The sequence below is a fragment of the Schistocerca serialis genome, chromosome 1 (genome assembly GCF_023864345.2).
Source record: "Schistocerca serialis cubense isolate TAMUIC-IGC-003099 chromosome 1, iqSchSeri2.2, whole genome shotgun sequence".
In the NCBI taxonomy this organism is placed as follows: domain Eukaryota; kingdom Metazoa; phylum Arthropoda; class Insecta; order Orthoptera; family Acrididae; genus Schistocerca; species Schistocerca serialis.
Genome location: NC_064638.1, coordinates 825,213,127 through 825,241,112, shown reverse-complemented (window position 1 = coordinate 825,241,112; position 27,986 = coordinate 825,213,127). Strand labels below are relative to the sequence as shown.

The 27,986-nt window shown below is 40.7% G+C and overlaps 1 protein-coding gene across 1 annotated transcript in view; it reads left to right on the top strand.

The window, feature by feature from the left end:
* The window catches only part of LOC126484526 (uncharacterized), a 31,096-nt gene extending 7,986 nt beyond the window's left edge, over nt 1–23,110 (top strand). The window contains exons 2-3 of the mRNA XM_050108078.1: nt 18,983–19,078; nt 22,219–23,110. Of these exons, the coding sequence (XP_049964035.1) occupies nt 18,983–19,078; nt 22,219–22,286 (164 nt within the window). The 3' untranslated portion in view covers nt 22,287–23,110. The remainder of the gene's footprint in view (nt 1–18,982; nt 19,079–22,218) is intronic.
* Nucleotides 23,111–27,986: the final 4,876 nt, after the last annotated feature.

Below are 27,986 nucleotides of genomic sequence, written 5' to 3'. Positions count from 1 at the left end.
ACTTCCAATAAACTTTAAACATAATTTCAAATTGTTTCTAAATTTATTGTCACTTACATGCTTAATATCGAAAGTAATATGTAAAAAAGTAAATATATATTAAAAAGTATGTAGTAAAAATAGGTGAAGTAATAAAAAGTCTGAAGCTTTTTCATACATGATAGTTCAGTTCTTTAAAGAATCAGTAGATTTTTGGTGTGGACTAACTAATCTAGATGCTCAGTTTAGCATGTTTTGTCCCACTGACTTGAAGACCATAGTTGTGGCTTATTTTACATCCACCTAACAGTGTCTTATGGGATTGATTAATGGCCAGTGCAGTGAAGTGAACATTTTTTATTTTTTATATATATATATATATATATATATATATATATATATAAAAATAAAAAATAGAGGGAAACATTCCACGTGGGCAAAATATATCTAAAAAGAAAGATGATGAAACTTACCAAACAAAAGCGCTGGCAGGTCGATAGACACACAAACAAACACAAACATACACACAAAATTCTAGCTTTCGCAACCAATGGTTGCCTCGTCAGGAAAGAGGGAAGGAGAAGGAAAGACAAAAGGATATGGGTTTTAAGGGAGAGGGTAAGGAGTCATTCCAATCCCGGGAGCGGAAAGACTTACCTTAGGGGGAAAAAAGGACAGGTATACACTCGCGCACACACACACACACACACACACATATCCATCCACACATACACTGTGTATGTGTGGATGGATATGTGTGTGTGTGTGCGAGTGTATACCTGTCCTTTTTTCCCCCTAAGGTAAGTCTTTCCGCTCCCGGGATTGGAATGACTCCTTACCCTCTCCCTTAAAACCCATATCCTTTTGTCTTTCCTTCTCCTTCCCTCTTTCCTGACGAGGCAACCATTGGTTGCGAAAGCTAGAATTTTGTGTGTATGTTTGTGTTTGTTTGTGTGTCTATCGACCTGCCAGCGCTTTTGTTTGGTAAGTTTCATCATCTTTCTTTTTTTTTATATATATATATATATATATATATATATATATATATATATATATATATATATATATATATATATATATATATATATAAAAAAAAACCAAAGAAAACTGGAACCACATGGTCTGATGAAAGGAAAAGAGCTCATTCCAAGAGAATGAAAACAATTTGGGCAGAGAGAAAGTCTAAAAGAAAATAACTGAATGCCCCTTTTGGACCTAGAATTTTTCTGATTACTTTTCTTTCTCTTTTTTGGATTTCTTGAATGTCCTTTTTTCTGTTTAAAATTAGCGTTTCAGCCCCATAAAGGCACTCTGGTTTTATGACCGTGTTGTAATGTCTCAATTTAGAGTACCTCGAGAGACATTTTTTGTTGTAGATGTCTTTTGTAAGTCTAAAAGCTGTCTCCATCTTTTGACAACGAATTTCATTTCCAATTTTTTTTAGACCAGTCTCTGAGATTGTTTCACCTAAATATTTGAATTGCGAAACTCTTTTGATTTTTCCATACTTAGTTTCCAAAAGTTTGGGTGCCAGTTTGTTGCTAGTCATATACTGTGTTTTTTCAAATGAGATTTGGAGACCTACTCTTTCTGCTGTTTCTTTAAGAATTTCTATTTGTTTCTGAGCAATTTGGATGTCCTGCGTTAGAATAACCAAGTCGTCTGCAAAGGCCAAACAGTCTATTCGAATATTTGTTCGTCCTAATTTCACTGGTTGGTCAATTTTGAACTCCAATTTTCGTTCGCGCCACTCTTGTATTACTTTTTCTAGAACGCAGTTAAATAGCAACGGAGAGAGTCCATCACCTTGCCTCACGCCTGTTTTTATTTCAAAGGATTCTGAAATTTCTCCTCTGAACTTTACTTTTGATTTTGTACCAGTTAGCGTGTCTCTGATAATTGCCGTGGTTTTAGGATCCAGGCCTTGTTCTTTCACAATTTGGAAAAGAGATTCACGATCCACTGAGTCATAAGCCTTTCTAAAATCTACAAAGGTACAAACTAGTTTTTTATTGTAAATTTTTTGATGTCTGAGAATTAGTTTGAGGACTAAAATCTGTTCTGGGCAAGATCTATTTGGCCTGAAACCTGCTTGATATTCGCCAATTTTCCATTCAAGTTGTTGTTGTGCTCGGTTCAGAAGACATTGAGAGAGGATTTTGTATGTGACTGGAAGAAGAGAAATTCCTCTGTAATTATTAACATCAGTTTTGTCTCCCTTCTTATGAAGTGGGTGAATCAAGGCGGTTTTCCATTCATCAGGAATTTTTTCAGTTTGCCAAATGTTTTGCATGATTGAAGTAATTTCTTTAACGGTTTTTGGACCAGCTGCCTTTAAAAGTTCTGCAACAATTCCATCTTCACCAGATGCTTTGTTGTTTTTCAACCTATGAATTTCTTTAATGATTTCCTCTTCATTTGGTGCAAGTGAAACTGGATTGCATTGTTGGGGAATTTTTGGTGGAAATCTTTCTGTGGGCTCGGGGCAATTTAGAAGATTCTTAAAATATTTAGAAAGTTCTTTGCAATTTTCTTGGTTGTTAAGAGCCAACTGTCCATTTTCCTTCTTGAAGCAAAGATTCTGGGGTTGGTACCCCTTTATTTTGGTTTTAAAAGTTTTATAAAAATTTCTGGTATTGTATTTCTGAAAATCTTCTTCAATTTCTAAGAGTTGACTATTCTCATATTGTCTTTTTGTTTGTCTAATTAGTTTTGAAGTGTCTTTTCTAGTTGTCAGGAATGTATCATATGTGTCTTCTGTCTTGTTGCTATTCCATGCTTTAAATGTCTCTTGTCTGGCTTTGATTGCATGATCACAGTTTTCATTCCACCAAGCATGTTTCTTGTGTTTTCGTAAAGGAATTTGATCTTGAGCTGTTTTGATAATCTTGTGTTCGAGTTGTTCCCAATTTTGTGCACTTGTTTTGTCAAATTCGTCTGCTAATAATTATGGTTGGATTTTACTGGTGTCAAATTTGGGGATTAATGGTGTCCTTTTGTTGAAATTTTGGGGTTTTAGCTTTAGTTTCACACGGGTTAAGTAATGGTCTGAGTCAATATTGGCGCCTTTATGAACTTGAACATTTAAAATTTCTTTGTGACATGGATACGAGATTGCAATATGGTCAATTTGGAATTCACCTATGTCCTTGTTAGGTGATCGCCATGTCTTTTGTTTTGAAGGTTTTTTCTTAAAATGACTTGACATAATTTTGAGATTGAAATTTCTGCAAAATTCTACCAGCCTCTTTCCATTTTGATTGGTCCATTTATGTGCAGGGAATTCACCGACTGTTTTTCTAAATTTTCTCTCTTTCCCTAACTGTGCATTAAAATCACCCATTAAAATCTTTACATAATTTTGAGGAATTTTGGAGACTGTATTCTCTAACACTTCCCATGACTTATTTACTTTTTCTGGATTTGTTTTATTCTCCTGGTTGATAGGCATGTGTGCGTTAATTAAACAGTACATTTTATTTGCACATTTCATGGAAATTGGCATTAGTCTGTTGTTTACTGGATTTACTTCGATTACGGAGCCAAGAATGTCTTGCGAAATTGCGAATGCAACACCCAGATGCGGAGTGTTTTTAAGAATTCTTTTGTCTGTTTTACTTTTAAACAATCGGTAGTTTCCAAAATCCATGGTATTCTCATCAGGCAACCTTGTTTCTTGCAGGGCTAAAATTTTGATATTTTGTTCTTTTTGTGTGTCTCCTAATTTATAGAGTTTTCCTGGTGTCAAGAGAGAGTTAATATTGATAGTTCCAAAAAATGTTTCGACCTTGGGCATGAGTCGGTCAAAAGACTTCGATTTCCTCTGGTTTGGGATATAGCGTTTCAGCCTAGTCTCCCCAGAATCCGATAGACTAGTTGCGCCACTGATGGCGGAGGATTTGTTACCACCTGGGGTAATTTTGTAATTACTAAAACGCTCCATAATAGTACTTAGAATCAAAGGGTTGAGCTCAGAAAAGCTCAGTGGTTAAGACTGGAGTGGTTAGTTCCAGAATTTGTATTACGGCCGCACCTCTGGTGAACAGACGCCGACCACAGTGCCGCTTGTTACAAGTCAGACGCAAGGTGGATTTATTGTATTATGTGCCTCTTCCGCTAGTTCCACCGTACCGAGATTCGTTCTACACACACTGAACTAACTTCAGTGTGTGTAAATGACTCTCCATCCTGGACAAGGTGCTATGTCCATACTGTCAGGAGTTTTTTTAACTGGTCACAGACCTGATACAAATCCATATGAACGTATTTTCTGTTTAAGGTGAGAATGTCTAACTGAATCAAAAGCTTTCTGAATGTCTATAAACACTGAATTAATCCTCTCTCCTCACTCCATGGCACTGGGGCTATTGTGTGATGAACATGAATTGAGTTTCATATGATTAATGTTTTTCGAATCCATGTGACAGCTTAAAGCCTCCATATGACACTGTCCCTTCCTTTCCACCTTCGTTTTTATAGATTAGGTTCCTGTTGATTTATTTCACGATTTTTCGCACTTTTTAGCACTTCATTTCACTGTGAGTCAACTACAACTATCAACGGTAAAATGTTACATGAAGGCTTAAGTGTTACTACAGAGACATATAATATAAAACTTCACAAAGTCTATATAAGATTAATAAGTGGACAAGAACAAAATAGGACCACATGGAGAACCTGTAAAAAATCTCAGTGGACAAAAACTGTTTCACACAACAATTAAAGATAGAAAAAGATAAAAGAAAGCTCTACGTAAGCTGCATGATAAGGCCACACCTGGACTGCAAGATGAAAAGCAGCAATCATAGACTACATGATAACCAATGAAACTGAGAAGTTTGATGGAAAAAACCCGAGATTGCAACTAATACTATCTGCTAAGGTATCATAATATGTTATAACATGAACACCAACATTCATTTATTCATTCACACATTGTGCTCTGTAAATCCCTTCATGAAGGAGAGCCCTCAGGCCTGTGGAACGAGTCAAGTTATACAGTAATAGGCAGGGGCAGCCATTCCAGGTTACTTCTGCAAAATATTCTAACAACAAATAATGACTATTGCTAATCTACCAGTAACTGTGGGCATTACTTTATGTATGTTTATGTATACTACGAGGGCAGTTCAATAAGTAATGCAACACATTTTTTTTCTGAAACAGGGGTTGTTTTATTCAGCATTGAAATACACCAGATTATTCCCCAATCTTTTAGCTACACAACACTATTTTTCAACGTAATCTCCATTCAATGCTACGACCTTACGCCACCTTGAAATGAGGGCCTGTATGCCTGCACGGTACCATTCCACTGGTCGATGTCGGAGCGAACGTCGTACTGCATCAATAACTTCTTCATCATCCGCGTAGAGCCTCCCACGGATTGCGTCCTTCATTGGGCCAAACATATGGAAATCCGACGGTGCGAGATCGGGGCTGTAGGGTGCATGAGGAAGAACAGTCCACTGAAGTTTTGTGAGCTCCTCTCGGGTGCGAAGACTTGTGTGAGGTCTTGCGTTGTCATGAAGAAGGAGAAGTTCGTTCAGATTTTTGTGCCTACGAACACGCTGAAATCGTTTCTTCAATTTCTGAAGAGTAGCACAATACACTTCAGAGTTGATCGTTTGACCATGGGGAAGGACATCGAACAGAATAACCCCTTCAGCGTCCCAGAAGACTGTAACCATGACTTTACCGGCTGAGGGTATGGCTTTAAACTTTTTCTTGGTAGGGGAGTGGGTGTGGCGCCACTCCATTGATTGCTGTTTTGTTTCAGGTTTGAAGTGATGAACCCATGTTTCATCGCCTGTAACAATCTTTGACAAGAAATTGTCACCCTCAGCCACATGACGAGCAAGCAATTCCGCACAGATGGTTCTCCTTTGCTCTTTATGGTGTTCGGTTAGACAACGAGGGACCCAGCGGGAACAAACCTTTGAATATCCCAACTGGTGAACAATTGTGACAGCACTACCAACAGAGATGTCAAGTTGAGCACTGAGTTGTTTGATGGTGATCCGTCGATCATCTCGAACGAGTGTGTTCGCATGCTCCACCATTGCAGGAGTCACAGCTGTGCACGGCCGGCCCGCACGCGGGAGATCAGACAGTCTTGCTTGACCTTGCGGCGATGATGACACAGGCTTTGCCCAACAACTCACCGTGCTTTTGTCCACTGCCAGATCACCGTAGACATTCTGCAAGCGCCTATGTATATCTGAGATGCCCTGGTTTTCCGCCAAAACAAACTCGATCACTGCCCGTTGTTTGCAACGCACATCCATTACAGACGCCATTTTAACAGCTCCGTACAGCGCTGCCACCTGTTGAAAGTCAATGAAACTATACAAGACGAAGCGGGAATGTTTGAAAATATTCCACAAGAAATTTCCGGTTTTTTCAACCAAAATTGGCCGAGAAAAAAAATGTGTTGCATTACTTATTGAACTGCCCTCGTAGAAGAAAAACAACTACTAAGCAGCTGCCGCTTATATTCAGTACTGAAAACAAAGCTTTTATGTAACTTTACAGCCTACCTTCTGCTATTTATAGCAAAATTTGCACCCTGATGATTGAATGACAACAAAAAGATAAGAGAGTCACATAGGTGAAATAAAGTTGGTAATGCAAACTCCTTGGTGACAGGAGTGTGGAAACAGATTGCATTAAATTCAAATTGTTGTCCACTACATTTGATTAGGCTAATTATTTCTAACAGAAGTTGAAACTACAGGGAGAAAAACAAACAATTAAAAGCTGTTCCATTAAATTTACTTAGAAAGACACTGTATACTTCACCAGTAGATATCAGTTTTATTTAATGAACTGTTTTCACTTTGTTGATGTATAGATAAAAAATAGTGTTAGCATGAAATTACATTAATGCCTAGTTTAGAACATTAAAGAGAGTTGTCGAAGAGAAAAGTTGCTGCTTTTCATCATGTACCAATAAAGTAATCTAGAAGCAATTCCCATAATTAGCACATAATAATTTGCTGTTTGTATACTTAACATAAATTACCTACAGTGACTGCATTTGCCTGTGTGACTTGATTTGTTCCACTTTGTTATAAAGGCTTTACTTCATGATGGGATTTACAGAACACAATATGAATGAATAAATGACAATGGATATGGTATCTGATAAACACTGCATAACTGCAATCTCTGATACACCACATCCACGAGTGTGACGTTGTTAGTTTAGCTTTGATATATCAGAGTAGTTATATTCTATCCTTAAATTAAATTTGTTGTAGGCACAGATGTTTTTCTTTTGTGTGCGATCTTTCGTATTTCCAACTTACAGGAAGCAGCTCATCTATGTATGTGATTGTTGGCAGCTATTCAGTGCATTGAGCATGGAAACAAATAACAACTTGTGTAACTTTTAGAGTGGTACCTCTGTTTTGTCATCATGTCCATTGTAACTCAGACACAATTGAAATTCTTGATGAAGGACATGTGACATAATTATGGCAACCTTTCTTGAAACACCACAATTCCAAATGATTGCTTGTGTCATTTCCTTTGATACACAAACTGACAAAATGGAAGTAAAAGTTAGATTACATAGTCAAGAGGGCAACCCGTGCTTTAGCAGAATATTATGGAAAGGTGCCTCTCTCAAAAACCAAAGAAATTCTAGTCATATGTAAAGGCCGTTGGTGGCTCCAAAGTGTGTCCACTCAGTCATGGATGACACAGGAACAATAATAAAGTGTAACCAGATTTTTTATGACCCCAATTTTCAAATGTTCCCTTACAAAAGAAAATCCAGTATATTCCCCCAGTTTAATTCTCAAACTGCTGCAGAGATGAGTGATAGATTAGATTAGATTAGATTAGATTAAATTAATACTAGTTCCATGGATCATGAATACAATATTTCGTAATGATGTGGAACGAGTCGAATTTTCCAATACATGACATAATTAGGTTAATTTAACAACTTACTTAAGTTAATATAACAACTTTATTTTTTTTTGTGTTTTTTGTTTTTCTTTTATCTTTTTTTATTTTTTTTATTTTTTTAATATTTTTGGTTTTTTCTTTTTTTTTTTCTTAATTTATATCTAAAAATTCCTCTATGGAGTAGAAGGAGTTGTCATTCAGAAATTCTTTTAATTTCTTCTTAAATACTTGTTGGTTATCTGTCAGACTTTTGATACTATTTGGTAAGTGACCAAAGACTTTAGTGCCAGTATAATTCACCCCTTTCTGTGCCAAAGTTAGATTTAATCTTGAATAGTGAAGATCGTCCTTTCTCCATTGTAGTTATGCACACTGCTATTACTTTTGAATTGGATTTGGTTGTTAATAACAAGTTTCATAAGAGAGTATATATACTGAGAAGCTACTGTGAATATCCCTAGATCCTTAAATAAATGTCTGCAGGATGATCTTGGGTGGACTCCAGCTATTATTCTGATTACACGCTTTTGTGCAATAAATACTTTATTCCTCAGTGATGAATTACCCCAAAATATGATGCCATATGAAAGCAATGAGTGAAAATAGGCGTAGTAAGCTAATTTACTAAGATGTTTATCACCAAAATTTGCAATGACCCTTATTGCATAAGTAGCTGAACTCAAACGTTTCAGCAGATCATCAATGTGTTTCTTCCAATTTAATCTCTCATCAATGGACATACCTAAAAATTTGGAATATTCTACCTTAGCTATATGCTTCTGATTAAGGTCTATATTTATTAATGGCGTCATACCATTCACTGTACGGAACTGTATGTACTGTGTCTTATCAAAATTCAGTGAGAGTCCGTTTACAAGGAACCACTTAGTAATTTTCTGAAAGACAGTATTGACAATTTCCTCAGTTAATTATTGTTTCTCAGGTGTGATTACTATACTTGTATCATCAGCGAAGAGAACTAACTTTGCCTCTTCATGAATATAGAATGGCAAGTCATTAATATATAATAAGAACAACAAAGGACCCAAGACTGACCCTTGTGGAACCCCATTCTTGATAGTTCCCCAGTTTGAGGAATGTGCTGACAGTAGGGCAGACAGAATGTGCAGACAGTAGTGTCAGTGTCACTGAGAAACAGCTCAAATCACTAAAACTGAACAAAGCTCCAGGTCTTGATGGCTGAGTTAGCCCATTTTTTTATATGGTAGATCAGAGAGAGAGAGAGGGGGGGGGGGGCAGGGGAGGGAGGGGGGGTGTATGCAGTAGTTGGGAGAAAGCACGTCACTTCCATCTACAAGGAGGTTAGCAGAAGTAATCAGCAAAACTACCTTCCAGTATTTACAGAATATTCCATTGGTACTTGGAAAAGCATATACATTTTAAAAACATAAAAATAATACTTATTTTACAGTTCGTTGTGAAACTGCTTTCAGCTCTCTAGGCCTAGAAAGCTACTTTACAACCAGATATAAAGTAAATATTATTATGGACCATCAATACTGTGTATTTCAGTTTTTAACTGTCAAGTATACTCAGTGTCATTCTGGTCTCAAAAAATATTTCAAACAGAATTAATGCCTCCATGCTGAACAGCGTTGTCATGCGAAACTGTGCTTCTGCTTTTTTCACGTGACATTCTGAAAGCCATGAGACAAGACAGTCAGGAAGCTACAGCATTTCTTTACTTCCAAAAGCACTTGAATCAGTACCACCAGCATAGGGCTATAGAGAGAGAGATGCAGAATGCAGTGTATTTGGCTGTCAAGAGAGCAGTGAGTGATACCTTCAGTGACTACCATAGTAAAATATTGTCAAATGATGTTTCACAAAACCCAAAGAAATTCTGATCATATGTAAAAGCTGTTTGTGGCACCAAAGTTAGTATCCAGTCCCTAGGGAATGAGACAGGAACTGAAATTGAGGGTAGCAAAGCAAAAGCTGAAATGCTTAACTCCATTTTCAAATTTTCTTTCACAAAGGAAAACACAGAAGAATTGCCCCAATTTAACCCTCGTACCACTGGAAAGATGAATGAAATAAGTATTAGTGTCAGTAGGGTTGAGAAACAGCTGAAATAATTAAAAAGGGCCAATGGAATCCCTGTCAGATTCTGTACTGAATTTGTGGCCGAGTTAGCCCCTTTTCTAACTATAATGTAACACAGATTCCTTGAATAATGAACCACACCCACTTCGTGGAAAAAAGGCACAAGTAATACCTGTCTGGGAGAAGGGTAGTAGAAGTGATCCACAGAACTATTGTCCCACATCCTTGATATCGATTTGTTGTAGAATCTTAGAAAATATTCTGAGTTCAAACATAAGGAAGATTCTTGAACAGAATGACATTCTCAGTGTCAAACAGTGTGGATTCTAAAAACATCAATCATGTAAAACCCAACATGCAGTTTTCTCACAGGACACACTGAAAGCTTTGGATTGAAGCAGTCAGGTCGATGCAGTACTTCTTGATTTTCAAAAAGCATTTAACTCCGTACCACACCTTTGCTTATTGTCAAAAGTGTGATCATAAGGGGGTGTCAAGTAAAATTTGTGACTGCATTGAGGACGTTTGCAGAGAGGACACAGTATGTTATCTTGGAAGGAGATTCGTTGGCAGATATAGAAGTAACTTCCGGTGTCCCCAAGGAAGTGTGTTGGAATCCTTACTGTTCATGTTGTATTTTAGTGACCTTACAGACAATATTGATAGTAACAGGCTTTTTGCAGATGTAATGAAGTCCTGTCTGAAAGAAACAACATAAATATTCAGTCAGATCTTGATAAGATTTCAAACTGGTGCAAACATTGGCAACTTGCTTTAAATGTTCAGAAGTATAAAATTGTGCACTTTGCAAAATTAAAAAAACGTAGTATCGTATGACTATAATATCAGTCAGTCACTGTTGAAATTGGCAAACTCATACAAATACCTGAGTGTAACACTTTGTAGGGATATGAAATGAAATGGTCATATAGGCTCGGTTGGTTGGTTGGTTTAAAGGCGGGAGAAGGGACCAAACTACAAGGTCATTTGTCCCTTGTTCCTAATAAAACAATGCCTCAAGTGTGAGAATAAAACAGATGAAACATATAACACAAAACGGAAAGAAAGGAAAAGCCACAAGAATGTAGGGAAGTCAACAAACACTAAAAGTAACAAAAGAGGACAAGAAGACAACAGAGATACGCTAGAAACAGAAGAGAGTAAAACATGAAAGCAGATTACAGTGGCTGGCCAACCGTGAGAATAAAAAGGGAAAGCCAGGCACTCTGCAACACATTAAAATCTCCACCCTAAAAGCACTAGGGTGGAGAACACAGAGGGACAAAGGACATGCTCTAAAACCTACATAGAAGTATAAAACCCACTCTTACGGATAAAACATAAAACTAAAGCTACTGTGGAAGCATTATCGCCCAACATTGAAGACATGGTGCTGGGAAAGTTAAAAGTCTGCCGCAGAGCGGCTAAAAGTGGGCAGTCCAGCAAGAGATGGATGACTCATTTGGGAACCACAGCGACACTGAGGTGGGTCCTCGAGACGGAGTATGTGAACATGCGTTAGCCACGTATGGCCAATGCGGAGCCAGCAGAGGACTGATTCCCTGTGAGAGGCCTGCATGTAAGACTTCCTCACATTCATAGTCTCCTTAATGACATGCAGTTTGTTGTGCGTGCTTATACCATTCCGTATCCCAAAGCCGGAAAACACTGTGATGTAAGACAGAACGCAGGTCAGCTTCGGAGATGCCTACCTCCATAAGCAGTTTCCATGTTGCCTGTTTGGCCACCCTGTCAGCAAGTTCGTTGCCGGGGATTCTGATGTGTCCTGGGGTCCACACGCGTGCGCGCCCACACACACACACACACACACACACACACACACACACACACACACACACACACACGCTCCTGAATGGGCGCTACCAGAGGTTGGTAAGGGTAGCACTGGTCGATAGCTTGTAGGCTGCTCAGTGAGTCAGTACACAGGAGAAATGACTCGCCAAGGCACGAGCGGATGTACTCAAGAGCACAAGATATGGCCGCCGGCTCTGCAGTGAAAACACTGCAGTCAACTGGCAAGGAGTGCTGCTCAGTATGTCCTCCATGAACATATGCGACGCCTATGTGACCATCAGCCATTGAGCCATCGGTGTAAACCACTTAAGAGCCCTGGAACATGTCAAGAATCGAGAGGAAGTGCCAGCGGAGAGAGCGGCGGTGTTAACGGAGTCCTTAGGGCCATGCAAAAGGTCCAGACGAAGCTGCGGCTGAGGCGTACACCATGGAGGCGTAATGGAACGGACCGCAAGAAGAGGTGGTAGAGGGAAGGACTCCAGTTCAGAGAGAAGGGATCGCACACGAACTGCATTCATTAGCCCCAATCTGGGCTGCCGATGTGGGAGATGGACTGCCGCGAGCGGGAAAAGGAGATGGTAATGCGGATGCTCAGGGGAACTAAAGTTGTGTACTGCGTAACTGGCAAGCAGTTGCGCCCGCTTGATCTGAAGTGGAGCGACTCCAGCCCCCACCAGTACGCTGGTCGCTGGACTCATCCTAAAAGCTCCTGTCGCTAATCGAACCCCACAGTGGTGCAAAGGGTCGAGTAAATGCAATGCTGAAGGCACTGCCGAACCATAAACCACACTCCCATAGTCAGTTCGGGACTGGACAAGGGCTCTGTAGAGCTACAGCAGCTTACAGCGATCTGCACCCGAATTGGTGTTGCTCAGGCAATGGAGGGCATTGAGGTGCTCCCAGCGCTTGTGCTTAAGATGACGAAGATGAGGGAGCCAAGTCAATTGAGCGTTGAAGAGCAATTCTAGGAATTGATATGTCTCCACTACAGTGAGTGGATCCTCGTTAAGGTAAAGTGCAGGTTCCAGAGGAATGGTACGACGCCGATAGTAGCGCATGACACACGACTTTGCGGCTGAAAACTGGAAGCCGTAGGCTTGAGCCCATGACTGCGCCTTGTTGATGGCTCCCTGGAGGCACTGCTCAGCAACAACAGTACTGGAGCAACAGTACAAAATGCAGAAGTCATCTGCATACAGAGAAGGTGAGACAGAGGGCCTGTCAGCTGCTGCTAGACCGTTAGTGGCCACTAAAATTAGAGAGACACAATACAGAGCCCTGCAGGACTCCATTCTCCTGGATATGGATGGAACTATGGGAGTCACCAACTTGGACATGGAAAGTAAGGAGCGACAGGGAGTTTTGGATAAAAATCAGGAGTGGTCCCCGGAGACACAACTCGTACAATGTGGCAAGGATATGATGTTGCCAAGCCGTGTGGTATGCTTTACATAAGTGAAAAAAAGATGGCAATCAGGTGTTGCCGCCTGGAAAAGGCTGTTCGGATGGTAGACTCGGTGGGCACAAGATTATCAGTGGTAGAGCGACCCTGGCAGAAGCCACCCTGACATGGAGCCAGCAAGCCACGAGACTCCAGGACCCAACCCAACCACTGACATACCATACATTCCAGCAGCTTACAAAGAACATTGGTGAGGCTGATGGGCTGATAGCTATCTACATCAAGCAGGTTTTTACCGTGTTTGAGCACCGGAGTGATCATGCTCTCCCGTGATTGCGATGGAAAGATGCCATCACACCAGATTAGAATTGTATTAAAACCTTCAGCTGCTAATGGGCCTTAATATATATATCAATGTGGACAGGTGAAAATGTGTGTCCCAACCGGAACTCAAACCCGGGATCTCCTGCTTACATGGCAGACTCTCTATCCATCTGAGCCACCGAAGGCACAGAGGATAGCGCCACTGCAGGGACTATCTCACGCACGCCTCTCGCGAGACCCATATTCTCACCTTGTATGTCCACACACTACATTCGTAGTGTCTCACCCCAACACACCCATTACTCATGGAAGACATTCTTACCAAGTCCCGGAAGAGTTCGGGGAATATGTGTGCATCTGCACAGAAGAAGGAGGTCATGGCCGGCGTTGTCAGAACTGTATACTTATATGGATATAGTGTCTGTTCTTTTGGACATATCCGAAAGAACAGACACCTTATCCATACAAGATCCGGTTGAAGATGACAAGACGATGTTGCTTGTAGTCAGATGAGAGATGTTTAATCATCTGGCTTGGATGCGATCAGGCTGTGTCGGGGCAATGTGCAAGGGCACTGAGGAGCTCCCACTCTGTAAATGGGGCATTATAGGATTCACTGCAGCCTGTTGTGAATGAGAAGATGTTCTCTTCCAGCTGCCGTTTGAGTGTGTGAAAGGCTGGGGGGTCATTCTCCGATGCAAAGGCTCGAGCAAAGTGCTCTGCAATCACATTTGTGTTGGTACATAACTCGCCACATATGGTAACACCGGGCTGCTGGGGCCTGGTACCCGAAAAGATGTTTGATCTTTGCCCAGACTTGGGAAGGTGACATGTGGCACCCAGTGGTGGAGACGTATCTCTCCCAACACTCCTTCCGCCATTGTTTGATAAGGTAGTGAATGTGGGCATGGAGCCATTTAAAGGCTATGAGGTGCTCCAGGGAAGGGTGTCGTCGTAGAGCTTGCCGACACTCCTTAATTGCTTCAGCAACTTCCAGCGACCACCAAGGGACTGCCTTACACCTTGGGCACCCTAAAGAGCGAGGGATTGCGTTTTCTGCCGCAGAAACAATTGTGCTAGTCACCTGATCAACTATCACATCGATGTTACCGTGTGGCTGAGATTCAGCAGTGACAGCAGAGGTGAAAGTTCCCCAGCCCACCTTGTTCAAAGCCCATCTGGGCAGGCATCCATGTGCCTGGCGCTGGGGCAGTGATAGGAAGATGGGGAAGTGGTCACTATCACACAGGTCATCATGTGCTCTCCACTGGATAGATGGGAGAAGTGCTGGGCTGCGAATTGATAAATCAGTGGCCGAGTAACTACCATGAGCCACACTGAAATGTGTGGCGGCCCCCAGTATTTAAGAGGCAGAGGTCGAATTGCGACAGTAAAGTTTCTACAACTCTGCCTCAGCCAGTAAGCATGGTACCACCCCACAAGGGGTTATGGGCATTAAAATCTCCCAGAAGTAGGAAAGGTTTAGGGAGTTGATCAATCAGTGCAGCTAATACATTCAAGGGTACTGCACCATCTGGAGGAAGATACACATTGCAGACAGTTATTTCCTGTGTCGTCCTTATTCTAACAGCCACAACTTCAAGAGGGGTTTGAAGGGGCACATGTTCACTACAGACCGAGTTTAGGATATAAACACAAACTCCACCTGACACTCGATTATAGTCGCTACGGTTCCTGTAATATCCTTTATAGCCGCGGAGGGCAGGGGTCTGCATTGCTGGGAGCCAGGTTTCCTGGAGGGCAATGCAGATAGCAGGTGTAAAGCGTAACAGTTGCCGTAGATCAGCCAGATGGTGGAAAAAACACCATAGTTGTACTGGAGGATGACATTGTGTGACTAGGAAGGCACCGAACATTCAATGAGGCAGTTTATGCCTCAGTCACCTGCCGCCACCAATTTATTGCCTGAGCAGTCTATATCCATTGTGTCTTAGGGTCTGGCGAGATCTAGGTCATCAGCGGATGCCAAAATCTCCACCCCATCCTCAGCCGCAGAGCTTGTAGGTAGCAGTGGTTTGGTGCCACCACAATTTCCCTGGTCTTAGGGGTTTTCTTTTTGGATTTTTCTCGCTGCTCCTTGGGTTTCCATGGCTGGGAAGACTTCACTGGCTCAGTCTCCAGGACTGAAAATGAGCGTGAAGCCCTATGACCAGCTGCTTTTGGGCTCTTCAGCCAATGATGGGTGTTGTCTTTCCCACTAGCAGAAACCTGGGACCCCTTTCTAGTGAGAAAATCCAAAGAAGACTTACGCTTCTCCAGCTTAGAAGTGGGGACAGACGTCCCCGATGGTTGGGGGGGGGGGTTGCTCCCAAAGTAGGTGGTGCGGGAGCAACAGGGAGGGAAATGCTCCCCATCATCAAGGGGGCAGGTGTAGTCTTCCGGCTCTGAGAGGTGACCTGGGTTGGTGGAGCTGATGGCACCAGAACTGTTGTAGCGGTGGCGTAAGATGATGTCATACGCACAGGATGCAGGCGTTCAAATTTTCTCTTAACCTCAGTGTAGGTCAGTCTGTCCAGGGTCTTGTACTCCATGATTTTCCTTTCTTTCTGGAGAATCCTGCAGTCAGGCAAGCAAGGCGAATGGTGCTCTCCGTAGTTGACACAGATGGGAGGAGGGGCACATGGAGTATTGGGATGTGATGTACGCCCGCAATCTCGGCATGTGGCGTTGGAAGTACAGCAGGAAGACATATGGCCGAACTTCCAGCACTTAAAGCATTGCATCGGGGGAGGGATATAGGGCTTTACATCACAACGGTAGACCATCACCTTGACCTTCTCAGGCAATGTATCACCCTCAATGGCCAAGATGAAGGCACCGGTGGCAACCTAATTATCCTTCAGACCCCGGTGGACACGCCAGACGAAATGTACACCTCGCTGCTCTAAATTGGAGTGCAGCTCATTGTCAGACTGCAAAAGAAGTTCCCTGTGAAATATGATACCCTGAACCATATTTAAGCTCTTGTGGGGCATGATGGTTACAGAAACATCCCCCAGTTTGTCACATGCGAGTAACTCCCACGACTGGGCAGAGGATGCTGTTTTGATCAGGACTGAGCCAGATCTCATTATGGACAATCCCTCCACCTCCCCAAAGTTGTTCTCTAAATGCTCAACAAAAAAACTGAGGCTTCATAATCATGAAAGATTCCCCATCAGCTCTCGAACATACAAGGGTTGAATTAGATCTGCAGCCATCCTTAGCCTAACGTTCCTCCCATGGTGTAGCCAGGGAGGGGAACGATTTGGGGTCGTACGTCTGTGTGTTGAATTGAGCTCGTGGTCGCTTAGAGACTGCTGGTGTTTCACCACCAGCAAGAGATGATGGACTACGCTTCATCACGTGTCATCTGCCCTGATGCCACCCACTCCGACCAGGGGCCCTCCCCACAGGCGCCACCCAGCCGCAGCAAAGGCCACCTGGTAGGATGGCCATTGCCAGGAGTCCCGATGCCCCAGGGGGATGGGCATCTACTCCTTGGCATACGTGGGGAGTTAACGGCGCAGGCATCAGCAGAGTGATCCCTGTGTGGTCAGGGGGCTACAACCAACAGGGTATATGGCGGTCCCACCACAACAGACTGGCTACTGTGCCAGATATCAGGTGCAAAGAAGTCCATGGTCATCGTCGACATAGAAATCGACACTGCATAGTGCATGGTGGAAAACGCACCCAAGAAGGTGTCCTTGCCCAAGAGATGGAGAGTGGGCAGGACTGCTATGCGACAACATGGAAGTGGGCTAAAGATCTCAATGCATGCTCTTCGGGAAAATGTTGAAGAATAGAGGTCAAACCCTACAGGGGACCATCACATAAAGGCCGAAACGTGTGAAACTCCTTTTAGTCGCCTCATATGACAGGCAGGAATACCTCGGGCCTATTCTAACCCCTGGATCCGCAGGAGGGATATAAGCTCAGTCATGGGTAAAGCAGATGGGAGACTTCGGTTTATTGATGAAATACTGGGGAAGTGCAATCAGTCTACAAAGGAGATTGCCTACAAATCAGTTGTGCGCCTGGTTCTAGAATATTGCTCAAGTATGTGACCCATACCAAATAGGGCTAACGGGTATCAAATGTAAGCAGAGAGGGGCAGCACACAAATGGTCAGAGGTTTATTTGTTCTGTGGGAGAGTGTCACAGAGATACTGAAGAAACCGAACTGGAAGGCTCTCGAAGATAAACATACACTATCCTGGGATATTCCATTAACAAAGTTGCAAGAACTAGCTTTAAATGATGACTCTAAGAATACACTACAGTCCCCTATTTCTAGCTCACATAGGAATCATGAGGATAAGATTAGTATAATTATCTCTCTCTCTCTCTCTCTCTCTCTCTCTCTCTCTCTCTCTCACACTCACACACACACACACACACACACACACACACACACACACACACACACAGAGAGAGAGAGAGAGAGAGAGAGAGAGAGAGAGAGAGAGAGGAGGAGGGGGGGGGGGGTATTCCAACAATCATTCTTCCCGCAATCCATACAGAATGGGACGGGAAGAATCCCAAATAACTGGTACAGTGGGTCCTCTTTAAAGGATATATAGAGTATAGATGAAATATTACATATTATAGCTACAAAAGAAAAAAGAATTTGGCTTTCAAATATGTGCTTGGTAGTTGTTATTTTCCATGTTTCAATTTATGCCCATTTTTTGGATTATTTATTTCCTGGCACAGCTTTCTTTTGCCTCCTCACCTGTTAACATTATGCATTATCATTCTGTCCTTGTCCTATGAATAGTGTCTTTTCTATTTTGAAATTTTCTTTTTGTAACTCTTGCCTCACCTTATCTTTTCTGGCGGTCAAATGCTTGTGAAATGATTGTTTAAATGCAAGGAATAAAATAGATTAGAGAAACTTTTGACACTCCTTTGAATGATACTCTATATCATGTACAGCAAACAAGGTGCCAATTGAGAATTTAAAATTTAGTGTTTAATGTAGAATCTTATAATTTTAAAGAGGATGCTTGTGTGTTGGTTAGCAGAGGGTGTGCAGTCTCTTTTCGTACACTTTATTTCAAGCATCATTCAAAGGCCTGTCAAATGTTGCTCTAATCTGTTATATTTCTTGCTTTTATTTTAACACATCTTTAACCCATTGACTGCCAGTAGATTGTTATTTGTAGTATCCCCGAATTTGAATGCTGCTCGTTAGTGAATTTCCACATCTGTTGCTGCACTTGGCATCTCTCTTGATCCTGGGGAGGGGGAGGGGTGAGTGAGAGAGAGAGAGAGAGAGAGAGAGAGAGAGAGGGGGGGGGGGGGGGTATACCAACAATCATTCTTCCCGCAATCCATTGCACTTGTATTTCAGTGGTTGGTAAGGAGACATGCTGTAGTTGCATAAAGTGTTTCTAATGATCCTTTGTATGCGTAATTATTATTGGTGTGCTGTATTTCGAATGTGTAATATATTTTCATTTCTGTTGTCAGAAAGTGTTCCATCAAACCAGGTAAATGATGGTATTTGTGACTGCTGTGATGGGTCAGATGAATGGGCACAAATCTTTTTTCCATACAGGATAAGTGGTAAGTAAAATGTATCTTACATAAAGGAGAAAATTTGAGCTATGCCTAATGTAAATTATAGAAGTAGCAATATGGTACTGCGATAACATGGTGTCTCATGCCTATTTAATGTTACACAATTGAACTTTTCATATAAGAGCATGACTGACACCTTGCTACTAAATGCAGCAATTAGAGTATTCATTATTAATTACTCCTCTGCTTCAGTACCTTGCTTGGTATCTGGATGGAAGCTGTGGGCAACTGCCATTTTTGTGTGATATTGTCAAGTTTTGTAGTTTCACACATACTATCTGAAAAGAGAAGTTCTGTAAGTAATGCTATCAACATCAAAAATGCTGATGTCCTTTATTGTACTAGGAACATATACCTCTGACTTGCATACAGAATGAAATTTAGGTCCCAGCTCAGCCTCTTAAACAAGATAACTGCCAGTTTTTCTATATTTCTTTAAAGGATATAACACTAGCTAGAGCAAACTTGGTGTCTCCAGTGCAAGTATGTATGAAACTCGATGTACCTTTATTGTAGAGGAAGAGAAACAGGCATCAGTTTGTTGGGCATCAGTTCTGTAGAAACCTAGAAATGAGTCTAGGACACACAGGGTGTCTGATGAAGGAGTCCCTGATTTCAAATTTAAATATTTCAAAAAGATGTGTTTATTTTGAAAGCTGTAAGAATTTTATACAGAAGTTTCAGCTGCTACCAGATAGTGCTGTACACTGTGCAACTCGTAGGATATCAGCATGATAATTACTCATCCTCTGCAAGCAGTCTTTGCAGTCACATCACAGTCTCTTATAAAGGTCCATCACTAGCAATATAGAGGTGGCACAAATGAACAATGAAGTTTGTCATCACATAGCACACAGATTGCTGATTCAAGATTGCCCAGTGTGGTGGGATGGTTCTGGTACAGAGTATCTTTCAGTGTGCCACACAAAAAGTAGTCTCAAGGAGTCATATTGCGCGAATATAGAGGCCATCCCTGCACAAGTAAATTTGCAATAATCCAGTACAGTGACTCTATTCTCAGAGTTTTCATTTAGAAAGTGAAACACCTATTTTGTGCGATGTGGTGTGACTCCACTTGTGTGAACCATACAGTGCCTGGTCGGTCGTGCAACACTAGCTGTGTGGCCTCAAATGCACAACAATATTGTGGGATCCCCAAAAAAACTCAAAAGGAGCTTTTGAAACAAAAGCAGGGGAATGCTGATGAGGAGTGTGCTTGTTACATGGCAACACCCCTCCTCACACAGCCTTAGCTACTAAGGCACCCTTGGACTCATTGATTGGGCTGTGTTGACCCCTCACACCCATCGTATTCCCCTGACATGGCTTCTTCAGGTTATCAACTTTCCATCTCCATGAATACACACAAGTGGAATTAAATTTTCAACTGATGAGCAGTGCAGAAAGAGTTCCTGAAGTAGTGGAAGAAGCTGGTGGGAGAGTTCTTCAAGGAGGGCATAAAGAAGCTTGTGCTATGGCTCACCACGTGCATTGAATGGGATGGCAATTATGTGGATCAATAGTCAACAAATATATCAAAAATACATTGCCTCTTTTTTTTCAAATATACTTTTTCTAAAAAAAATATAAAATTTAGTACACTTACTTATGAAAATAACTTGTAGTATGTACACAATTGACTACTGGGGCAGCCAACTTTTTTCTTCCTTAAAGGAATCAAAAATCTTTCCATTTGATGGAGAAATTGTGTTTCTGTTGACGGAACTATACAGAAAAATAATGCATTCCATTTTAATTGGTATATACCACCAATAAAGCTGTGTTAAAATATTCCAGTTTATATTTGAGTGACCCTCATAATAAAAGAAACATGCTGAATATCAGACAGTTAATGATTCAATCAGAATGTTTTTGGTAGATTTACAAAAGAAATCTGGTGGCAAGCACAACATATGAATGGTAATGAATGTTTAAGATTATTCTGTAGCTTTCGTGAGCTCTGTATAGGCAGTTGTTTCTTTCAGCATAAAATGATACATAAAAATACCTCTTTCACCTTCTTCTCAAGTGTCACCACCTTATCGCAGGCATATTTAGAGCCAAGCAGGAGGGTTTGCATGCCTCAGTGATGCTGAGGGCTATGCTGGCGGTAGTGTAGCTACTGGCAGAGTACCCAAGCTGGTCAGACCTCAGTGGAGGGGCCTGACAAAGAGAGTCCCACAACTGAGGAAAGGGAGGGCCATGTTTTCCCTGGGAGCTCCATCCTTAATCATTGGGTACGGTGACCCAGTCCCAAGCCAGCAGACATCTTCTACAACGTCGTCGAGCGTGCTCCCAAGTATCATTGATGTACAGATCATTATGCATTTCACAGCCTTACCGTTTACAGGTGGGGTCACACATGATTGGCTTCAAATTGTTCTTGTGTGGCATTGGTCTTATAGGTATTGCAGCTCCACAGTAACATTAAGGAGGCAGCTGAGATTAAGCTTGGTGGAAATTTAACCAACAAAGACATAGGCAAAACTTTGCAGACCTGCTTTGAAATAATTGATACAGCAACCCATGTGTACATGTGTACACAAGCACAAGCAACAGATTTTCAGCCGGGATATGAAAGGCAAAATGTTTAACCTGCTCTTCATCTGCAGACAGTGCATAAAATGCTAATCATCTTGCTTGAGGTAACTGGCAGTAGGACAGAGCATCAATTGCTACAACACATTTCACGTTAGCCCTTGTTGCAATATGAAACTGAATCAACACATTGATAGATTTGCTAGCCAGTACTTACCTTCAAGAGACAAATTTTTCATACTGTGACAACCATATCAAAGTATACGAAACTATCATAGTTTTTGGAATTATTAGTACCTTCCTCAGGAAGGAAGGAGAATGGGTTAGGTATGGTTAGGTATGGCTGTTGAAAACCGGCCTCTTTATTTGCAAATGGGACTAACTTATATTGTTCTGATCCTGCAGGCATTATGTGAACAGTAGAAGGTAGGTAGTAGTTTCTTTTATAAAATCAAGTTTACTGACTGTGAATTTAAGAATAAATTTATGTTGTTCATCTATAATTTTACCTGTCAATTATTTTTTGTTGAAACTGTCTTTCTGTGTTGCATAACATTGATTTTTCTACGTTCTTTTTTTCTGTGCAGAGGAACTCCAGATGAAGCTTGGAAGATACCACTCTCCATGTCCAAATCTTTGCCCAGATGATGTGTGATGAATTTATGTTTACTTAAATGTTGTTCCTGCCTCTGTGTGTACTTAAAACAGTTTTTAAGAACCTGATCTCAGACATTAGAGACCGAATATGTGCCTTAATTTCACAAAACTGAAAAAATTGGTTATCAGCATTTCAGCAGCTATTTTATTTTAAAAGGAGATGATGTTTTAGAAAATATGCATACAACATTCCTGGAAGGAATTTATACTCTATGGGCACAGTAGGGAAGAAGACCCAGATACATAACAGACATACTGTGTAATATAGCAAACAAATATTAAGTTGCTTTAAATATGCACTGGCAATTTTTCAAAAATGTCAGTTTCTTAATGCTAAAATTCATACTTAAAGAGAAAGAAATGAACAAAAATTGCATAACAGAAACCACATTCCGTTTCATTTGAACCATCTAAATACCTAGAATAGTGCTGTTTTTAAAAGTTCATTTTGATATTCTTTACTGTAGAAGTTAATATGTGCATTCTGTATCTCCCACACCCCACCCCTCTTCTCATAAATTTTCTCAATTTAGCCACTTTATATGTCATATCAGTAGACTTCCAGTTTACATAGTATTTATAAAGCCTGAAAAACATATATTACCTTTGTGTAACTAGAATGCAGATCGATACCGTCCAACGCGTAGGGTGCCACAATCGTAAAGGCACTTTTTATTTTGCGAGAACTTCAGTGTTAGGTTTTCTTAAAATAAAGACCCTTCGGTAGTATTATTACAGCTTAAAGCAAAAACAATTGTAATACTGCAAGGGACTCTGTCACATATTTGTAATGTGTATCTGTAAAATAAAATTATTCTTGAATACTTTGATCATACTTATAAGGAAATTTCTACATCATATTAATGTTATTGTTAAACACACGCCTAACAAAAGTTGCAACAGTTTTGTAATGCTTTCTCATAAAGTGAGGCCTCGTAAACTGAAGAACTACTCATCCAGCAATTTTGTAATAGTCTGTTTTAAATACTGTGGCAGAACACATACATGAAAGACTGATGTAGCTGGCAAGCTTTTAGAGCCAGTGGCTCCTTCTTCAGGCAGAAGGCTTGAAGGGTAAGGAGGAGGGGTGAAGGAAAAGGGCTGGAGAGGTCAAGGAAAATGAGTAGATTTTGGGACTGTCGCCCAGAATTTCGGGTCAGGAGAGACTTACCACACGGGATGAGAAGGAAAGACTGGTTCTGGGAAAGCTACCCTTTTTCCTAGACATCTCCAATCCTTTTCCTTCACCCTCTTCTTTCCCCCTCAACCCTTTTGCCTGAAGTAGTCACTGGCTCCAAAAGCTTGGCAAGTACAACCGTCTTTCATGTGTGTGTTCTGCCACCTGTTTTAAATATTGACTTACTGGTATAACATCCCAGATAATGATGATAAACAAATTGAGCATTCTTAAGTTTTACTCCATCATAAGCTTACTGCAGTTTAATTAGAGAATTTTTATGCCAGATCTCTTTCCCAGTTTGCAGAAAGATCACAGAATATACGTTGTAAATAAAAGCAAAACATGTCAGTTGTAAAAAGTCTCTTAATTAAATTGCAGTAAGCTTAAAACAGAGAAACCAGTAATAACTGATTTTAATAGCTGCTACAGAATATGGCCATGCAAACAAACATTAACTATTTTCATTGCAGTGAAATACAACAGGTAGTTGCACTTGTGAAAATAAAACATTGTATGTGTAGTAATCAGCAAGACTATGAAAGAAGAGAACAGTGTCTTTAAGCCAAAGGAGGTCAAGAATAGTCATTGGTCGATATTTGGAGGAATTGAGAAAAAGATGTCTTAAAGGTGCAAGAAAGACGAAAGCTGCGAGAAGAATGTGGTGGCCTGAACTGATGAGTGGCGATTGGTGCAATTAGACACCAATGGGAAGTGGAAATTATGAAATTATCCCAATAGGGAGGTTTAACAGTTACAATTATGTTTGCATATTGCCATAAATGTTCTCAACATATATGCGGACTTGACTTATGTAACGAATAGCAGCCAGTTGCTATAAGACTGAATCAGCATACTGGTGTCATCTGTTGTGTCACACTGCAGGCGATGCTGTAGGGCATTGTGTGACATGTGAACAGCCATTCAACCACAGAACTGCTGAAGCATCTTAACAAATCTCTCTAATCTCTCTACTTGCAATGCGAATTGTGTCAGACATAGGGGATATAAAAATGAAAAATCTGGTATACTATGCTTACTTTCATTCCATAATGTCATATGGGATTATTTCTTGGGGTAATTCATCAAGCCAAGCTAAAGTTTTCCGGGCACAAAAACGCGCAGTAAGAGTTATATGTGGTGTGAACTCAAGAACATACTGCAGAAGTCTGTTTAGGGAGCTAGGAATACTAACTACTGCTTCCCAATGTATTTATTCCTTAATGAAATTTGTCATTAAAAATATATCACTTTTTCAAACCAACAGCTCAATTCATGGAATCAGTACTAGAAACAAGAATAATCTTCACAATGATTTAAAATCACTTACTCTTGTACAAAAAAGTGTGCATTATTCAGGAACACACATTTTCAGTAACTTGCCAGCAGCCGTAAACAGCTTAACAACCAATGAAATTCAGTTTAAGAGAAGCCTAAAGGACTTATTGGTGGCCAACTCCTCCTACTTCATTGATGAATTTATCAGTAGAACCAACTGATTGTGTGTGTGTGTGTGTGTGTGAGTACGATATAACTTCTGCTCCATTTCAGTGCAGTAACATGTTCATTGTAAATATGTATTATAGTGTATTATAGTAGTTCTATTACATGTTTATTACTTTATAAATAAATAAAAACTTTTTTTATTTCAAATTAAGTGCATTAGTATTTGTAAAATGATTCTTTCATATAGTGTTCATTAAAAAAATGACGACCTGTGGAAGGTACATTAACTTACTTATTTCAGTTGTAAATATTTTTCATGTAGTATTGTTTTTCTGACATGTTTTACATCCTGAAAGTAAATCTAATCTAATCTAATCTAATCGACTGAAGCATTACAGTACCTACGTGAAACATTCGACAGTGCTGGTGCATGAAATTATATTTTCACACTTCTTGGTTACAGTGAAAACAAAACTGTTAATCTTTTTCATGCTGTTCTTCTCTTAGTCTTTGTTATACTCCAGCTTTTCTATTACATCACTTTCTCATTTGCTGCAATGAAAGCCAAAACAGAGGCAATGGAAAGGAAATAAGTGATAGGGAGCTGAAGATATATTTGATCTGTTATATTTGAGAAATGTTTGTTTTGGCAAGAAAACTACTAGTCCAGTAACCATGTCATGAAAAAGGGGGGGGGGGGGGGGCTACGTTGCATCAACTAGTGGTAGTAAGTTTTTCCCTCCCCCTCCCCCTCCCCCTCCTGCACCCTCTCCCTTTTATGGGGTTTGACTGAGATGCAAAATCTAAGTTGCAACCTTGGTAAGCTGCCCCATAATTTTTGAACATCCCAAAAAATACTAAATTTTTGCACTGGTTTCGTTTTTTCCCATTTTGACCATGATGAGCACATTTTTCATGAAGACAACCGTTCTATACATTTTTAAACTAGTTTGAGTTTGCCAATTTTGAGACCAAAATGGGCTCTAAAGATCTAATAGTTCCTGAGATATGGCTTTTCAAAGTTTGTAAAATTTTCCAAACTTAAAACTTTAAGCTAATTTTCATGTTTCATCATATGCTGCTGCTGCTGCTGCTACTACTACTACTACTCAGCTCTACAGCCCTTGGAGGGCCTTGGCCTGCATCACAATATCCTGCCATTCTATCCGATCCATGGCTTTCCGTCTCCATCCTCTGACACTCAGCTTTTTCATGTCTTCTTCAGCTCCATCCACCCATCTCTTTCTGGGGCGTCCCCTCCGCCGTCTGCCTCCAGCCTTGCCATCAAAAATCCTCTTACATGCTTTGTCTTCTTCCATTCTGACCACGTGCCCTGCCCACCGCAGTCTTCTTATTTCAATGGTAGTAACAATGTCAGGTTCTTCAAAAAGGTTTTGTAGTTCTGCATTCGTACGAATGCGCCAACATTCTTGTTCGTATACTGGGCCATATATTTTACGTAGTACCTTTCTCTCCCATATGCTAAGGATCCTTTACTCATTTACAGTCATGGTCCACGTTTCAGCACCATACATAACAATTGGTCTTATAATTATTTTGTAAATGAGGATTTTGGATTTACGTGATAGAAGCAAACTCCTAAGCATGGGTAATGTGGCAAAGTAGCATCTGTTACCTGCTGCTATTCTGGCGTTCACCTCACTGCCAATGTCATTTGTCTCAGTGATAGTCGACCCAAGGTACTTGAAGTGTCTCACCCTTTCAAACTCCCTGTCGGCTATCCTGAGATTTGGTAGGTTTTGTTGGTTGGTCATTGCCATATACTTGGTCTTTTCGATGTTGACTGTCAGGCCAAGTTCCCTTGCACCTTTCTCCAGTTGTTGATAGGCTTAGCCTAGCACAGCAGTGTTTCGTGCAAGTAATGCCACATCGTCAGCATAGGCAAGGTACTGCAGCGAATGATTTAAGAAGGTTCCTCCTTTATTTAACTCTATCTGACTTACGACTTTTTCTAGGCAAAGGTTGAATAGCAAAGAGGAGATATTGTCACCCTGTCTAAGTCCCTTCTTCACTTCCACATCTCTGGAGATTTCGCCCTGTATTTTTACTTTACAGTTGGTTTCGCTGAGGGTCATCATAGAAAGTTTAATGAGCTTTTTAGGTATTCCAGCCTCTTCCATTACATTCTTCAATGCCACTCTTGAGATGCTATCATAGGCTTGTTTAAAGTCGATATAAAGCTGGTGTATGTTAATTTGATGTTCGTAACACTTTTCAAGTAGTATGCGCAATGTGAATATCTGGTCAGTTGTTGACCTATTTCTTCTAAAGCCACTCTGATAGTCTCCAACTCTCTCTTCCACATATGGAGTAAGCCTACTGGTTAGAATCTTGGAGAAAACTTTATATGTAGTATTTAGTAGGGAGATTCCTCGATAGTTCTGGCAGTCTAATTTATGTCCTTTTTTATGTATGGGGCACATTATAGCTGTTTTCCACTTCTTTGGCATGCTCTCCTCTTGCCAGATATTCAGTATTATTTTATGAATTGTTTTCCACAGCGTTTCCCCACCATACTTGAGAAGTTCGGCCTGGATCTGATCTTCTCCAGGTGCCTTATTGTTTTTTGAGGTCTCAATGGCTTGCATCACTTCCCCCAGTGTAGGTTCTGGTGTTAAAACCTCTGGTCCATAGTTAGTTAGTTCCACCTGTTCTTCTCGTTCTGACCCTTCTACTTCTGGGCTCAGTAACTCTTGGAAGTATTCTGCCCACCTGTCAAGTATTTTATTACTCTCCCCTATGAAATCCCCTTCTTTGTTCCTACACATATTTGTTCTGGCTTGGAACCCCGTCTTTCCTTCTTTAATCTTTTGGCACATTTCACGACTTTGGTTCTCTTCTCCTAGCTGTTCAATTTCTTCCAGTTTTTTCTTTTCTAGTGCTCTTTTCTTCTGTCTGCAGACCCTCTTCGCTATACGGCGCTTTTCGTTATATTCATTCAGATTTGCTCGAGTTGTTCTCTGCAATAATTTCATTCGTGCTATATTATGTTCCTCAATTCTTCTCATACATTCTTCATCAAACCAATCTTCCTTTCTTTGAGCCCGTTCATGT